General features: G+C 48.6%; 1 protein-coding gene across 1 annotated transcript in view; it reads left to right on the forward strand.

Moving 5' to 3' along the window:
* The first annotated feature begins 1,085 nt into the window (after positions 1-1,085).
* Positions 1,086-18,266, forward strand: part of Mob2 (MOB kinase activator 2) — a 61,501-nt gene continuing 44,320 nt past the window's right edge. The window contains exon 1 of the mRNA XM_028870649.2: positions 1,086-1,180. Within this exon, the coding sequence (XP_028726482.1) occupies positions 1,164-1,180 (17 nt within the window). The 5' untranslated portion in view covers positions 1,086-1,163. The remainder of the gene's footprint in view (positions 1,181-18,266) is intronic.

Here is an 18,266-nt window from a genome sequence, read left to right on the forward strand (position 1 = left end):
AAGGAGGAATGGACTGGAAATCTCCCAGCACCCTGGAATGGTTCTTTTGGGAGGATTGAGTACCATTTCAAGTATATGACAGTTGTATTACAGTGGGCAGCTGGCCTGAAGGTATTATCTGTCTGGTGCCTGCTATTCATGACACCCCATTGAGGACACTAGTGAGTTGGGTTGTTGCTATTCCTCTGTTCAATGAGTTCCTGGTACTGGTCAGGCTCTGGAAAGAGCAACCAATAGGACAGATATCCAGGACCATGAGACTTATGGATGTCCTGGATGATAGAGAGTCACCCAAGAGCCAGAAGGTACAGCTCATGGAGCAAGGGAACAAGTGGGGACTCAAGGGGACAAGCATGTCCACATGGGTGGGCAGCTGGGGTGAAAAGGAACAGAAAGCAAAGCAAGGGGACACAGAAGAGGCAGTGTGGTCCAAACAGTTCTGGCAGAGGCACTAGGTGAGGCAAAAGATGATTACAAGGTTAAGGTGGACAGCATGGGGGATATAAATAGTCAGGGATGAGGCTCTGTAGAGGAAAGGGGCACATACTGGGGGGGGGCACTCTGGTGTTCCAGCCTGGGGTTCAGAGTGTACTCCCAGGTCTGGGACACAGGGTTGGGGCCACTCTGGGATTCCAGGCACTTCTGTGTCTGGGCATTCCCCGGTCTGGGATACTGGGGCAGGGATACTTAGGTTCCAGGAATTTCAGATTCCCGGGGTCTGTGCATTCTGCGGATTCTGGCACTCTGGGGGTAAGGGTCACTTCTGGGGTCCGGGCACTCCAGAGTATGCAACACCGGGGTCGGGTGTGCTCCAGGGTCCAGTGCACTGTGATGTTACAGGCACTTCGTCTGGGGCACTCCGGAGTTCCGGGCAGTCTGGGTTTCCGGAGAGCTCTGAAGTTAAACGCACTGGGGATCCGGAAGCTCCGGAGTTTCTGGCAGTCTTCGAGTCTTGGGTGCTTCGGGGTCCTGAGTTTCACAGTTCGGCAGGGTCCTAGCGTTCCAGAACAGGTACTCCGGGGCGGGGCCGCAGTGGCCGCTGGGACTACGCGTCCCAGCAAGCCGTGCGCGCGTCACTTCCGGCAGCGGGCGGGAGCCATCGAGTGTTTACTTCCGGCCGCCGGCGGGGCTGAGGCCGAGCGAGGCGCGGGCCCCGCGCAGCCATGGACTGGCTCATGGGGTGAGTAGCAGCTGCCGGCACAGCGCGGCGCTGTGCGGGGCGGCGGCGAACGTAGCGAACGCCGGGCGGCGGGCGGCTGGCTCCAGGAGGGGCGGGGGCTCGAGAGGACGGCCAGCTGCTGCGGGGCGCCCGGAGGCCGGGCGGGCGGGCGGGCGGGAGGGCGGCCGGCAGGAGCGAGGCCCGGTCCCCAAGGCGCTGTCCCGAGAGGCCGCGGCCCCTCGCCGCGGGGTGACGGGCTGCGAGTCCGGGCGCTGGGCACCGTCAGCCGTCAGTCTTCGCTGGGCCTGCGAAAGTTCTTCCGCCCAAATGACTTTCTTCCAAATTACTTTTGAGGAGAGTGAGAGGCGGGCGCTCCTGGCCGCGCGCGCTCTCCCAGCTTCTCAGTCCCCGATCCTGTCCGTGGTGGTGCCTGCGGCCCTGCTGCGGGGTTCAACGTAACCATGCTGGGTCACTGAGATGCCGCCTTTGGTTTCGGCAGTGCGAGAGGGCTGCGCGGGACCCTGGAGTTAGAAACTGGGGAAAGGCGGAGGGCAGCGTAAATAGTGGTACTTTCAGGATGACTGAGGCGGTGGAGACGGGTTCTGACCTCCCAGTGCGTGCAACCTGAGAGGGCGGACCAAGAGGACAGGCAGCCCCAGGGGTAATCAGAAGGCCAAGAGAGGCTGCGAGCCACATTGTGCCACTTAGGGTAATAGTGTGGGTGACACAGGGGACCAGGCGTAGGCCCATCTGGTTTGTCCAAGAGGCAGCACTGTCACTGGCTCTCCTCAACTTACTAGCTGTGTGCTCCTCTCTAGGCTTGCTTTAAAGCATTATCTGTTAGACGGACGCTGTGGAATGTGCAGTACAGGTATATGGAAGGGTAAATTGAGTTAAGGGCCAGCACATGTTTGGCATGCAGTAAGCATGGTAGGGGATATGTCCTGGTCATTTTCAAGGTCTTTGAAGCCCAGGGGTTTTAAATGCAGGACACACAGCTGTGTCCGACCTATTCCCAATCACTCTCCCTTTGTGTATTTGTGGAGAGGGCCAGCATTGGAGGTAACTTGGCCTATCTGCAAATATGGTTTCACTGCAAGAAAACTGGATCTGTCCGCTGGGTCACTGAGGAGGCTGCCCACTGTTGTATGTGTTATTTTTACAGGCCCATGCCCATGAATAGCAGGTACTTTTTGCCTGCAGACTGACCAGAAGCCAGTCTTTAAACTGACAGAGGACTGTGTTTTGTGGACTGAATCATCGTTGCACATATGCAGACATTAACTCATCAGCCTTTGGAGGCACTGGTTCTTGGGACTCCTTGGTGACAAGGAGCTCTGTGGAAAAGGACAGCTGAACCCTCATCTGTTACCCTAGGATGGGGTCAGTCCAGGCTCTAGAATATAGCTGGGAGCTGCTTCTCCTTTTGGGGCCTTTAGGAAAGGAAGGAATCTCAGCCTCATTGTAAAAATAGAGTTGTGGTTGCAAAGGGCAGTGGAGACTTTTTTAAAGAGGGATCTGGCTGCAGGGTAATTATCTTTGTGTCGGTGTTCTTAAGTGTCACAGATTGCATACTGGATATTGGCAGTCGCAAGTTTTATATAATTCCTGTCTATCCCCCACCCCCACCAACACCGCCCTGGTCAGTTCCTCCTTGGTGTCTTTGGAAGATAAAGGCACAGTGCCCTAGTATTTATTCCTCATCCCTCTTTCATAGTATTGCTATAAAAGTAGGAAGACATGAAAGTTTCAGAGTGAGCCTCAGAGATCTCCCACCTCTCCACACACATGCAGATCTCATCCACTTTGTCTTCTGATCCCTGGGTGACAAGGTGGTCACTAGAGAGTGAAGCCATTTTTTTCCTTTCGAATGCCCATTGTTTGCTCAGGGATGGAGCTTTATCTGCAGTTAACCCTTGAACTAGTTTGAACTAGTTTTTTGTTTGGAAGAATTGGAGAAACGTATCATTTTTTACTGTGTCTTGGTCATTTTCTTAATTCAGACCATTGTCAATGAGGAGTTTAGAATACAGTGCTTGTGTTTTGAGAAAGATTGTTTGCTTCCTTGCTTGCTTTAAAGTAAAGGTTTTGTTGAACGGCTTCATGTTGGGTGGACCAAGTATGGGTGTGAGAGCAGTGTTCTTTTCCAGCAATTGTTCGAGCCTGGAGAGTGGTCTACAGAAATGCAAGTGGAAAACCACATCTTCCTCTTAGCTGGATGAAGATCAAACTGGGACTTCGAGCATCTCACAGCCTTATCTTCTGCATTCAGCTGCTCAGGAGGAAGGGAGGCCCTGCAGGGAAACATGCTTGGGATAGCCAGAGCAGAGTTTGGCACGTTGGAACTTGGTGGTGGACCTGCTGGGACTTTTCTGGAGAATGTTGTAGGTGTGGCTCTTACCCGCCTCTTATGCTGTAGGTTTCCTCTGCTTGGAGAAGCTTTGAGCGTCTTAAGTAGTGTATATAGTCAGACTGCCTTCAGTCCTTACTAGAAAGGATTGCAACTTTTGTGTAGTGAATTTTTGTTCTGTTGTGGACAACCAAGAACAGGGTAACACCCAAGGGGAAGCTGCTCAGGATTTGGAGGAGGGAACCTCAACATGCTGTGTGATACTTTAGGAAACTCTTGAGTCTTTCTTGTCAGGGGCAGGCATTTAAGCAGAAGGTCTGAGTGCAGTTTGGATTTTATCTAGCAGAAAGCAGTCCAGAAGCTCCTGAGCTCTAGGGAGTCAGAACACACTTTCTCCTCTTCCCACTGATGATAGTGAATTGGCCCTCCTGCCTAGCAACCCTTACTGAACCTCTACACTCTCCAGTAGTCCCTCTCCAGCCCTCCACTGTGGCTCCCTTTCTGGTTGTTCCTGACTCAGAGCTACAGGTGCCTTCCCAGCCATGCTCTCCTGTTATTGTTCAGGCCTTGGGGCCCTTAGATCTCTCTGATGCAGGCAGGAGATGAAACCTGATGTTGGCCATTCATACAGTGTACATTGGAAGGTCTGTTCTTGCTCAGCTAACAGGTAAAAACTAAATGGCCTCAGGGCTTTCCAGCCTCTCTGGAACAGTCTTCAGCAGACTTGTACTCTGAGCCATTGTGTGTAGGTGTCTGTAAGGTTGGCATGGGGGCAAAAGGCTTTATCTCCTGGGAGAGTGTTTCTGGTGACTGACATCTGACTGGGCTTGCCAGAGTTTGGTTTTGTTTGAATGGCCTCATGTGGTATGGTTTACGTACTACCAAGTTTGCTTGTTTTAAGTATATGATTAGGTAATTTTTAGTAAAATTATAGACTTCTGTTACTAAGACCATGATTTAATTTAAAGTGTGTGTGTGTGTGTGTGTGTGTGTGTGTGTGTGTGTGTGTGTGTGAGTGTGTTGCTAGGGGTGGAACCCACAGCTTTCAGCATCTTGGGCAAACCCCCTGCCATGCCACCCTCAGCCCAATATGGAACATTACCATTATTCTTTGAATAGACTTCTAGTTGATGCAGGTCTCCACCCCTACAAGAGGCAGCATCAATTCACTCTATCCAGTGTAATGTGTAAATGGAGTCATGAGATCTGTTCTGTGATGGGTTCAGTGATAGGTGTCAGCAGTTTGTCCATTTGTTGCTCCACCAGGCATTGTGAGGAAACTTGAATGTTCTGCTTCTCCCTTTACCTGTGGGTAGAGGTGGTTGTGGAAAGTTTGCAGTCATAACTGATGATGCTGTAACCCAGTCTTTTAGGACAGTGAATTGTACTCTTTCCCCAGCCAAGGATTCTGAGCCCACTTGTGTTGAGAGTAAGGTTTCCAGGTCAGTGTTTTGAACGCTAAGGCTGCCAGAGGAGGACAGGACAAGCACAGTGGAAGTATCAAGGATCTGAGTGAGTGAGCGAGCGTGGGATGTGAAGTAGAGTATAGGGATCTTCCTAAAGGATTTTGGCACAGTAAGTGGAGAGGGTACCTGCAAGAGGCCTAGAGGCATAATGGAGATGCCATCTCTAATAGCCAGGCTCTCCAGTGGATGGCTCCACTGAAAGATGTGATTCTAGGAACACCCTCAGGAATAGCCTCTTTCCATGAGTGGCTGCCCAGGTAGTCATCTGGGTTGGGTTTACAAAGGTGTCTGCTTGGGTCTCTTGTGTCCCCATTCTTTTTTTTTTTTTAAAAAAAGCAGTGATCATAAGTGCTGTGTACTTCAGGACACTGTGAACACTTCATTTCTCTCTTTTGCTTAGAGTGTCCCCTAGAAGCTCATGTACAAGTATCCTAAAGCTGGCCAGCAGTGAGCAGGATGAGGCCAGTGTTGTGTTAAAGAAGAGCTCTCTGTTGACTGGGGATAGTTGGATGGCATGGCTGTGATTCCCTATAAAGGTGTGTCTGAGGCCAGTGCTTACTCTCCTTAGTGGGTCCTCAATCCAGCTGTTGTTTGGTGCTGCCATACTATGTACCTGCCCAGCAAAGCATCTTCTCAGGCTACCTCCAGACCTTGCTATCATTGTTGCCTGTGGGATTACAGTTGAGAGTGTACTTACTTGCAAGACTTCCTCTCAGGAGGAGCTGTGGTCTGCCATGGTCATCTGGTATAGCATCTATTTGAAGGCCAACTCAGTGGGGAACACCCATATCAGTGGTCCTGGTAGCCCAGCATTTCCTGTATCTTTCTTGCAGTGGCCATGGAAACAGAAACACTCAAACCCCACTTCCTGTGTTTGTGTAGACATGCTGTACAGCCCTGAGGGAAGCTTAGCCTGTTGGCAGGGTGGGCAAACTCAGATCCTAGTGGCTACCATTTGCCTTCCAATGCTCTACTGGGTAACTGAAAGTGCTGGGTGAGGTCGTTGGTCATTTCCTGCTAGGGATTTCTGTGCACCCTGTCTATTATGGGCTAGTCTGGCAGAAGAAGGTGCGAGCTGCTTCTCTGTGCCTTGCCAGAAGTTCCTCCCATTCTGTGCCTACCTCCTGTTTGTTTTTCTTTCTGCACAGGATTTCTCAGCTGGGACACACCCGCTGGTATTCACTGCAGCTTCATGGGATGGTGCCTGGGAACACGGAAGTAGAAACAATTGAAATAAAAACAAAAGGTTAAAGAGAGAAGGAAGGGCAATTCAGGCCACATGTGACCCCTGACCCCTCTACTTGGCATTGTCAGTGTCAGTGCCGTGCGTGGACCATGACCACACCTACTGGTTTTCTTCTCTTTGAAGGTTCCTTTTGCCAGCGCTGGTACATGATCATCTGGGCTGCAGTTTTCATTCAGTTACTCCCACAATCCTTAGTGGGCACATCCCTGGCAGGGTCATGGGGCTATGTATAGCTAAGTTCATGTGGTTATGTGGTGTTCTACCTTGGGCCCTTGATTTTGGTTGAAGTATTTCATTGTTTTGGTGTGTCAGGAAGGCATGAATACTCACTTCTGTGTATGAGGTTGTACCCCATAGGTCATGGATGGTGGGCAGGTAGAAACAGCAGGGAAGGGTCTGGTCTTCTCAGAGTCAGGCACTTTTCAGTGCCTTTTCAGTGGCACCCCTTTTCTTCCCTCCTTGAGCTAGCAGAAGGGACACAGTCTCAGCAGTCCTCGACAGGTTTGGACTGAAGTGTCCCTCCTGAAGGTTCCAGCCTTCACCTTGTGGGGCTGTGTCCCCAGTTTTTGAAAAGGCCTGACAGTGCCAAGTGGACCCAAGGAAGTGATGTCTGAGCCTGAGGCTGGCCTTGGGAGCAAGCCCAGGAATGTAAAATTAGTCTAGGCATTGTGTGACATACAGCTTGGCTTGTCTGCATGGGACCTTGTGTAAAGTCCTGGCTGTGTCCCCAGGCCTGTCTCAGGGTTCTCTGCAGAGCTTCTGTAGGCCAGTGGGAGCTGCTGTGCCACCCAGCATATATTTGCCTTTCTGCTCTTTAGCCATTTCTTTTGGTGCCATATGTGACAAGGCAGTTTGTGTGAGCTACAGAGTATGAGCCAGAGATTATAGTGGAATCAAGGAGCTGCCAAAGGTGAGTGCTGTATGACTAGAGACAAGTGGCCTGATACTTAAGGGAGGTAATAAGGAAACTAGGATGTGGTGGATGTAGGGCAGAAGAGTAATTTTAGTAGAGATCCTGGGGTTTGAGGAGGTGTCATGAAGGTGACTGGACTCAAGGAGGGCTGACAAGATGGACATCTGCACAAAAGGGCTTCCTGTGCTGTTCTTCTAGGTCACCGTAGACTTGTTCAGTTTTCTACAGTCAAACACAGTCTTTATCATTTATTACTTTTATTCTTTTTTTATTTTGATGAGTGGATTGCCTCAAATTTATCTAGCAAGAGTACTTTTGAATTAGCTCTTTTATCCCTTCAGTAGGAAAAGGGATTAGAAGTGGCTGGAGGATGAGGGCTCTGAACGAAACTCTAGGGCAGCAGTTCTCAACTTGTGGGGCACGACCCCTTTGGAGGTAGAACAACCCTTCCACAGGGATCGAATATCAGATATCCTGCATATCAGATATCTACATTACAATTTATAACAGTAGCAAAATTACAGTTATGAAGTAGCAATGAAAACCATTTTATGGTTGGGGGTCACCACAACATTAGAGGAACTGTATTAAAGGATCACAGCATTAGGAAGGTTGAGACCCACTGCTGTAGGGGATAATGGCAAAGCTATTTTGTCTTATGATTTGGCAACTATCTTTTTAGACTGTGGGTTGAAACAAGTACATACATCAGTGCCACAGGAAACAAGTTAACTTTTCCTTCCACCTCTCCTTTTAGTTTTTAGAGTCAAGGTCTTGCTTCAGCCAGCCTCAGCATGTGAGTAGTGGAATTGTAAGTGTCTGAGAGCATGCCTGACTTTTGATGAGAAAAAAGCTATTATGAAATATAATAAATAACAAAAACCCTATAATGTTTCATCAGAGACACTAGAACTTACAGTTCTAGACAGGTAATATCCTGAGGGTAGTGGTCCCGGGGCTACCTCAAGTGCCAATCTGCTCAAATGCTCAAGTCTCTTATGTTAGTAATATATTTATATGGAACATGGCCACCCTCCTGAGTACTGCAGATCATCTCTATATTTTCTTCTAACACATGACAGGTCCAACTGCTGTGTAAATAGTTGCAAGTTTGTATTATTTAGGAAATAATGACAGTCTGTCACCTGCTCAGTGCAGACACTATCTTTTGTTGGTTGGTTGGTTGGTTGGTTGGTTGGTTGATTTGAAACAGGGTCTTATGTAGCCTGGGCTGGTCTATAGTGTGCTACCACCTCCTGAGTGCTAAGATTATAGGTATGTATCACCACACATGGTTTATGCCCTGTGGGGGATGAACCCAGAGCTTCATGCGGTTAGATAAGTGCTGTACCAAACCAAGTCACATCCCCAATACCATATACTTTATTTTAAAAGATTTATTTTTATTATCCCCCCCCCCGCCCAGAGTTTCTCTGTATAGTTTTGGTGCCTGTCCTGGATCTCACTGTAGACCAGGCTGGCCTCGAACTCACAGAGATCCACCTGGCTCTGCCTCCTGAGTGCTGTGATTAAAGGTGCACACCATTACTGCCCGGCTATTTTTATTGTTCTTAATGGTGTGTGTGTGTGTGTGTGTGTGTGTGTGTGTGTGTGTGTGTGTGTGTAGCTATGTGTACATGAGTGCAGGTGCCCAAAGAGGCTAGAGGATTTAAATCTCCCCAAATCTAGAGTTATAGGAGGTTGTGAGGTATTTGTTGTGGGTGCTGGGAATTAAACTCAGGTCCTCTGCAAGAGCAGTATGTGTTCTTGACTGCTGAGCTATCTTTCCAGTCCCTTCCAGATAGAATTTAAAAAAAAAAAAATGGTTTTTTTCCCTTGTTTGGGTGACTCATGGATCCTTCAGATCACTGTATTGTTTCATGGTTATGATTTATACTTTGCTTGTACATGAGGAGCATTATGGGTTGGCCTTGGCTTTCCTTGTGCTCCACCAGAACCATCAGCAAAGAAAGTCCTCTCTAGAACCCTCCTGTCTTCTTTCCATGACGCTCTGGCCACATCTCTTTGAAGCAGTGTCTGTTCTTAGCAGAGACCCCAGCTGTACTTACTGTACTCACTGTTTCTGCTGTGACAGGGACACTCAGTGAGGCTAAGTGTATGTCTTATGGCAGCTCCTGGGACAAGTGCCTGCCTGACTCTGCATCTCTGACTGTGATTATGGCTCAGCAGCTTCAGATGCTGCTTGTTGGTCCTGAACCTTGTACCAGACAAGGTGTTTTCACCTCAGCTGCCCTAGTTCTTCCAGGTCACCTGTGCTGCCTCCATCAGTGGCTAGTCTGCGAGTCCCGAGAGGGCCTTGCTTTCTTGAGTGTCTTGGTCCTGGCTGTCTACCAGAGCATGTTTCCCCAATGTAGCCTTTCTTACATGACGTTTCCTCCTGGGCCTAGAGCAGCATTCTCAAACTCTTTGCTCCTAGGACCCCTTTAGACTCTAAGTCTTAATCACATTTGTGTTAGTTGTAGCTGTCAGTATTTGCCATTTTAGACATTAAACAGAAATATCTCTAACCATTTAAAAAGGATAAAGACTAAACATAATTTAACATAAATAACATTTTTAAATTGAAAAAGAGCTGTTTTCTAAAGTGGGAAAGCTGGCAAGAACAGTCTTGCTTTTTTCCACCCCTGGAGCTGGATCCCAGGGTGACTTTGTGTTGGTTCTGCTTGGATTTGGTCTTTACCAAGCTTATGCAGGCAGAGCTGTATTGAACACTAATGGGATGAAGGTGTGAGAGACAAGTCATATTCATGGGACAGAGAGGGTTTTTTGGTTAACTTCTGAGCCTGGATGCTACTCCGGGCTCTGTAGCTCTGGGGCTCGCCTGCCCAGGGAAGCTTCTCAACACAAGGACCTGGCTGGAAGGGGAGAACAGTGTTCTTGTCAGCTTCTGTTGATCAGAATTACAGCTGCCGGGATAAGGGAGGTGGACTGGGAGGAGAAGCTGGTCTTTGGGTGAAGTGAGATTATTGTTGGTCATGTTAGCCCTTGGTTCTTATCCCTAACAGGAGATTCAAAAGGCACTAAGGATCACCAAGGTGCCACCTCTTTCTTTGGCAGGTGGGTGGAGTTTTGTGGCAGGGTAGCTTCAAGTTGACTTCCAGGCAGGGTGAGATAGACTTCCTAGATTTCCTGATACCTAATCCCATCACTAAGTGACTAGTACCTTCTGGTCTGTGCCTGCAGTTGTAGTCCATAGGGTTATTTCTGCTGTAAACAATGGAGAGCCTCTGAGGCCTGACACCTAAGCTCCAGCTCTTACTGCTGCAGATAAAAGCAACAAACTCTCATACTTCCTTAGCAGTGTGGCTGGGCTCTTTCATTGGCCCACTCTCCCTTCTGTATCTTTTTGCTGTGACCTTGTGAACTGTCCTTTTATGCCATCATAGGATGTGATGGACCCTAGTATTCAAGGCCCAGTGTTCTTGGTAGCTTAGCAAGGGGAATCATAGAAGAGCCATGTTGACCAGAGAATAGGAATCTGCTCTGTCTCTAGCCTGCCTGTCCCTGGGCTTTGCTTTTTATCAAAATAATTGTTTCTTAGTGGAAGGTTTAACAATTTTTAAATTATTATTTCTTCATTTATGTATGTGGGCATTTTCCCTGGTTGTATGTGTACTACATGCATGCCTGGTGCTGTGGAGGCCAGAAGAGGGAATCAAATCCCCTGGAACTGGAGTTACATAGACAGTTGTGAGCCACCAGGGGGCTGGGAATCAAGCCTGGGTCCTCTGGGAAAGTAGCCAGCACTCTTAGTCACTGAGCCATCTCTCCAGTCTCTTTAAAAAGATCATCCTGTATGTGTGGAGCAGTCTCCTGCCAATGCCCCTCTGCCTTTGGGACTTGGCAGCCTTAACATCCTGACCTGCTCTGGTCTTTTGGTGGGAAGACATCCTATATGGAATCTACCCTTCATTCTGTTCTCCTGCTAGGGTCATTGCTTCCAGGTGTCTTCTTTTGGGATCTTGCTGCTTCCCTCAACTTGGCCACTCAGCCCAATGCAGATAGATTCCTTTTCTTCGGCTTGCTTGGTCCACTCAGGATGGCTTCCTCCAGGTACCTGGCTGGGCTCTCTAAGGCCTCAGCTCCCTTTCTTGTCCCTGTCTGGGCAGGGTGTGGCTACTTGCCTTTCCTGCCCCTTATTTCCTCCCTCTTTTCTTCCTCTCTGCTTTTCCTCAAGGTTCCTGTGTTTGCAGTAGCAGCACAAGGCAGTGAGGCCATGAGTAGCTGCTGTGCCCATTGCTCTCCTGTTCACACTCTTCTAAAAGGAGATACCTCATATTATGATGGGATTACATGCCAGATGAAGGTGCCACTGGGACCATAGAGACCTGCTCAGGATTGAGCCCACTTTGGGGACTCCTTCCCTTAAGCATTTTTCATGAGCCTGCCTTCAGGAAATAGTTGCCCTTCATTGTGAGGTTGTTTCTCAGTATCTGGAAGTAGTGAAGAGGGATAGTTACCACCTTCTTTCTTTATACCTGTCTTTATACCTGGACCTCTGTCTTCCTAACCACTGTTGTGAGGGCAATGAACTGATAAGCCTGACTGAAGCGCTACATCTTGCTCCTTGTTCTTATTCTAGAACAATGGTTCTCACAAGGGTCACCTAAGACCGCCAGAAAATACAGATATTTACATTATGATTCATAACAGCAGAATTACATCTATGAAGCACAACAAAAATAATTTTGTGATATGGGGTCACCACAGCATGATGAACTGTATTAATGGATTGCAGCATTAGGAAGATTGAGAACCACTGCTCTAGAATGAGAAGTGAGCACAGCCCTACTGCTGTAGAAGGCAATAACATGTTGTATGTAGCATGAAGCAGCAGCCAGACCCTCTGTGTCTGCAGAAAGAGTAGAGGCTGGACAGACACTGTATTAGACTTGATGGGTGGGGCCATTACCTTCACCTGGTGCTTTGACTGTCAAACAGGTGTTTGGTAGGAACCAGGTATCTGAGGAAGGCTTAGTGGATGGAGGCTTTGCTTTAGCCTGTGTAGCTTGAGGGCTTTCTGCATTGAGTAGCCCCTGTCCCAAATGGAAGTACTGAAGCACCTATTAGAACCACTTACAGCATCAGTTGAGTTTTGGCTTCTGAACTTGACTGTCTCTCTAAGTGCCCTTAGGTTGTTCTTCAGATACCTCAGAAGCTGGGAGTCAAGGAGAGTCCTCAGAGAATGACCCATCCAGGAGGTAGGAGGAACCTGTGATTACCATACAGTCCCAGAGAGTCAAGAATCAGAAGCTTCTAAAGCAAGTAGACTGTTCTTCACAGAGGGCTGTCTCCCCTCTGTGTCATCTTGAGGTGCCGAGGGAGTCAGGTGAGAGAGCATTCTCATTTCTAGGGCTAGTGCCTCAAGAGTATGCAAGGCTCACTCATATCAGCAAGGGTACTGCCAGCCAGTGCCTGTCAGTGGGTGAGATGGGCATGTAGTCTGAAGCCACCATCCAGCCTGAGTGCTATACAGGTATATGGGGTCTATTTCTGGTCTGATTTAATACCTACTCTGCATGGGGCCTGGCATGGCAGATTTGTAACTTGAAGTAGAGTTCATCTGACTTCCATATGGCTCCACTCAAGTGTCATCTCCCCGGGGCTTTAACAAGGTCAGGAATACCCCTAGAGATAGGTGCAGGGATTGCCCATTTAACAAGAGTTTCTGAGCCTCCATCCTTTGTCTGGATACTTAGCACCTCCTCTGGATCCACCTGCTGACTGTGCTGCCTGGCACCTAGTAATTGGCAGAGTGGTGCTGCTGAAGGAGGGAAGAACCTGTGACAGCCAAGGCAGGCAATTGGCTCCTGTGGGACAGTATGCCTCCACTTAGTGACTGTATCTAGCCAAGTTTCTTTGGGAGTTGCTCACCCTGGCTATGGGCCTGTACATGATAGGCTTTGCTGTCTTACTGTGTTCTCTGCAACGGCAGAGCCCACAGGAGCTTACCAATGAGTAGGATCTGTATGAGGGTTCAGTGGCCTCACAGGGAGGGGAGGGTGGGGTGCATAAGAGACTGTATCATTGAGCTGGACCTGTTATAGCAGGGTAGAGGACACCACAGATGGCAGGCAGCCAGACACTCCCTGTGCTCTAGTGTCACCTGAGTGGGTGGGCTGAGATGGGAGGGGTCAAACTATAATCTAGCATGTGGTCTCTCTTCAACCTGCATTTCTTCTGTAAAATGAGAGTGAATCATTATTTTTGCCTTATTCAGGGTAGAAAGAAGTCAGTCCTTGCAGTGGCACCCCACACAGTGTCTAGCACCTGGGAAGCCAGCAGGGGAAGTTAGGTTGCCATTTTGCCACGTTGCATTGTTGCTGTTTAAGACAAAGAACAAAGGGTACAGGAAGGGCACTGGGTCCTGCTTATGTGTTGACACAGAGGGAGAAGAATCTGAGCCAGGAATCTGGAGGGCACTGCCAGTCCTGGGTGGAAATGGGGTCAGGTCTAGCCATTTGAAATGTGGGATTGAGGCACATGTGTCCTTGGAATGTGAGTTTCTCTGTCCTGATGAGCTGTTCTCTAGAGGTCCATGGTGCTGCTGTGGGGTTTTGGTGGGGCTGGACCTGGTGGGTGTTCACAATGGGGGCAGTATTCATTTCTCTGCCTACCTCTGAAGAGTAGAGACTTGCTGGTGGTCGTGTCATTCCCGGGAACTGGGTACATAGGCATGTTTAGAGCCCTCAGTTGGATTCACAGTCCTGTCTCCCAGAGCTTGTGGAATTCTGATGAGTGTGCTTTGAAACCTTGTATAGGTGTCATGGGAGAGGGAGCAGGATCTTTGCTCTTGTGAAAATTGGTATTATGTGTCTATTGTAGAAAGATGAAGCAGAGCAAAAAAACCAGAAACCAAAAGCTAATGATCCCACCACTTAGGTGGTTCAAGCTGCCACACTCTGTCCTGTTTCCTGTGCTGGGTATTAGGATGTTTCCAGACCAGGTGGTGCCACACTGCTGTACCTGATGCTTCCATGGGTTCTTGAGTGGCTGCTGCCATATTCCACAGCAATTTTCCCATGCTTCTCCCATCTTTCCTGCTAGCAATAAGCAAAACAGTGTCATTCCATAGCATTGGGACCATGTGGTTTTCTTTTTGTGATCATCTGCTTTGCCTTTGCCTACTTTACCTTCACTGGTTCTGTCTTCATTTGATGGGCATTGAGTTCTCTGTATGGACAAGGTCCTGAATATTAGGAGTTATCCATGAGTAGGTTCCTAGAGACAAGTGAAAGTCAAGGCAGGAACCATGGGGTGGAATAGGGCCAAAGAATCCTTACCACTCAGAGCTGCCATGAAACAGAGGATCTATACCAGAGGCAGAGATGCCTGGGGCCAGGCAGTGGTGGCTGGAGGGATTAAGGATAGCAGGGATAGGTCATGACACACCTGGCGTCTGCTGGGCCCTGTGTCTGCCTTTTCCTTCGTTGACCCTTGAGGGGTGCTCTTGCTTTTGTTGTACCTTACCTTCTTTACAGCCTGCTCCCCTTCCCCTAGTTGTTGAAAGTGTGTACTGTTTAGTTCCTCAGTCAGGAATTCAAGGCCTATTTGCTCTTAACACGATACTGCACTTATGTGTTCAGTGCTGAGGCTGCAGAGAATTTTGAGAAAGTGCTGGCTGGGTACGGGATATTATGGAAGGCCTACAACAATTTCTCATTGTCTTTCAAGAGAACACTTCCCAACTGATATGATCAGGTGAGTGTTGTGGGCCCTGGATACATCTAGGAAGTTCAGTGGACTGTGGTAGTAGGGCTCTGAGCCATTCTTAATGACAACCAAGGTTGATTCTAACCAATGGCTCCAACTCCCTGACTTCTGTCATCTGTTTTGGCCACTGACATTTACTCCCATCCCAGGGGCAGGATTTTCTCTTTCCAGTCCTTTGTCCCTGTCCTCTTCTTAGCTGTTGGAGGTGATACTGGAATGGTAGAAGGGACAAGAGACCTTCAGGGCCTTGGATGGCACACAAACACCCTCCCATTTGTCTGTGCTTATGGGGTACAGATGGGTATACAGCCTGGGTATTCCCTCGATGGTCAGAAGTATTTACTTCTTGCCATAGATTGTTAGGCATTTATTACCCAGTGATTTTCCTTCTATCCCTGGGTAAACAGCATGGTGGCCAGTGTCACAGGGCCTTCTTCTGAACTGAGGCTGCTTTCTGGCTGCCTCTCTGTACCTGACTGAGGACTCATACCAGCAGTGGCTCTGTCTCCTAAAGGTAGCATCTCTCCCTCTGTGACAGCAGTACTGGTTGTGATCCCCTTTTCTATGCCATCCTTGTCTTGATAAAATGTCTTCTGCATGCTTGTTTTGTCTTTTCTCTGGACTCACTTCCTTTTATCTTTTCCACACTCAGGCAGACCCTGTGCTGTTGCTGCTATGCAGGGAGTGGTGTTGGTTGAGTCCTTTTGTCTGCCTGCCCCCCCCCCCTTCATGGTAGGCATCAGGGCTGCAATGAGTTATAGGCAGGAGACTTGTCTCCTTTTATGCCTTGGAAATGCAGGAACATTTATTGCAACATCTTCTTATCCAAAATGGGAGGTCAGAGCCCTCTCCGGAAGTGACACTGTCAGCAGGAGGGTCACAAAATCTTTTTTTCCAATACATTCTGCTGTGTCTGTGAAAATGTCTTCTGTCTTGGTTGAAGTGGTGCTTGGCACCCTTAGTTCTGCTACAGGTTCAGGCATGGGTTCTCTGTATGGTAGGGTGTTAGTTCTGAGTATTAGGATTTAGTCATAAGCTGATTCTTAAGAGACAGATAAATGCCAAGGTAGATACTGTGGGTAGGTTAGGCAGAGGGCATCTGTCTCTACTACTCACAGCAGCAGGGAGAGTCATGGGGAAGTCAGTGAAGTCTGGCTGTGCCATGTGATTGTCATGAACTTCCAGGGCCACCATATTTGATGGTTGACTAAATGCTATGGTCATTGGTCCATGGGTGTTTACACTTGACTTTTTCCCTATGGGATGGTCTGTACATCATAAGGAGTAGGTTTGAGAGCAGTCTGCTTGCTGGATCAGCTTCTGTTTTACTGGACACTCTGGTCTTAAGTATTTAAGTACCATTCCTAGGAATGTAGCAGGGCATTGGGTTTCCTAACCAAATGTTCCCTGTCCCTCTAGATGGCTATGTAGGAAACCCCAATGGCACAGGCTCTGCTGCCATCTGGGTGCTCACCAGGAGTCTTTGGAGCTCACATTTCTGCTCATACAGGATTTAGAACGACTGTTCTGGGCCTTGAGCCGCCAGCAGAAAGACTAGGTAGGAAGCCTGTTCTGTCTATGCCCATTATACACGGTACAGTAAAAGTGCAGTCTGGCAATACTAGGTGGGACCTACAGCTGCCTTCTCCCAATAGGCTCCTTCCTGTCCTAGGTGTTCTGTGGGTTGAATGGATGAGCTGTGTGCACTGGTGTTCAGTGTTACAGGCAGACAGTGGTAAAGGGTTCAGCCCTTGCCTGGGGCATGTGTTGGAGTGATACTAAAAGCAGAGCAGTGGCAGAGTAGGGCAGGGCAGCTACTGGTGCCTTCAACTTGTGTCTGCCTCTTTTTTTTGTTTGTTTGTTTGTTTTACAAATAGTAATACACATTGAGGCGGGGCTGGCCAGTCTAGGAATACAGAGGTTCTGCCTTGTCTGTTCCATGGAGAGGCTACAATTGCTTATCACTCAGGAACTGTGATGTTGGGCTGTTGGGATGGGTCTGGGTCTCTCTCACCATACCTGCTATATAGGTTCTTAGCTGCTAGATGGTGATTGTCTCTGCTCCAGTAGAGGTCCTGGTTGTAGAGGCAGGTGTGATGATGAAGGCCTCAGTAGCTGTTGTTTCCACAATGGCTGGGAAAGAGGGGAAGTATTGGTGGCTCTTTGTCAACCCTGGGTGTGATGGTGGAGGTGTTGTGCAGAATGGCTGTGCCCACAGATACAGTGAGGTAGGGTGTTGGATCACTCCAGTGATGCTGTTGCCCTGCTCTGCCTCAGAAAGATGAATGTCTCTTGGACCTCTTTGTATACCTCAGCTTGGTGATTCCTAAGTCAGCCTGCCTTGACCACAGACCAACTGCTGCATTTTAGCTAATAGTCCAAAGATGAGATTAGGTGACACCTACAGCTGCCCCAGGTCTCTGTTAATGGTCTCTGCTGTCTCTGTATCATCTAACTCATGGACCAAAAAGGGAAAGGACCAAACCCCTCGTTCCTGCACTTCTGAAGCTACTGTCTCTGCCAGATGTGGCTGACAGGGACATTAATATGAGTGTAGTTTTGTCTCGAGCTGTCCTTAAAATTTTTTCTTACTAATGAATTAACTTACTTATGTGTTTGGGTGTGTTACCTGCATATTTATCTGTGTACCATGTGTATGCCTGGTACCTAGGGAGGTCAGAAGAGGACAACAGATCTTCTGGACGTAGAATAACAGGTGATCATGAGCTGCCATTTAGGCAGTCCTGGGCCAAATCCTTTAAGATTGGGACTCTAGATGTGGGAAGGTCCCTGGGTTGTATAGTGCCCTGTCTAGACCCAGTCTAGAAACCTATAAGGTCCACTGTTTCCTGGGATGACCCAATCTGTGGCTCCAGGCTATCACAGACACCTGGAGTAGAGAGGACCTATGTCCTGATCTTTGATTCAGGAAGCCACTGGAGGGAACTGAACACACCTCCTTCCTGCTTAAAAGACTTGATAGATACCTTTGCCTCCTTCACCCTCATCTTGTATACCCCAATCACACTACAGCCTGGCTGTCAGGACACCTGGTTTATGCTTATGTGTGTCCTCAAGCCTTTTGTCTCATGAGTGAAGACCCTGTGTGGACTTTTCTGGCTCCCAGTTGCTTTACCTCTAGTTCTTCTGTGCCAGGAGCCTCAGGACCAAGACAAGAGGGGGCACCTGAGTTGAAATTTGGCCCAACTTTGTCCTTCCTCTTTTCTGGGTCCTGCACCTCTCGGAAAGGTGCAGAGTTGCCCTGGTGGTGAACTGCTGAAAGATGTTCGAGAGCTAAGCACTCTATCTGCTCAGTGATGTAAGGGTGGACATCACTGCTGAGGAGGGACCCTGTCTGGCAGCTCAGTTAGATCTTCTTCAAAGTTGGTAGTGAATTG

This window comes from Peromyscus leucopus, chromosome 1, assembly GCF_004664715.2.
Source record: "Peromyscus leucopus breed LL Stock chromosome 1, UCI_PerLeu_2.1, whole genome shotgun sequence".
Lineage (NCBI taxonomy): Eukaryota > Metazoa > Chordata > Mammalia > Rodentia > Cricetidae > Peromyscus > Peromyscus leucopus.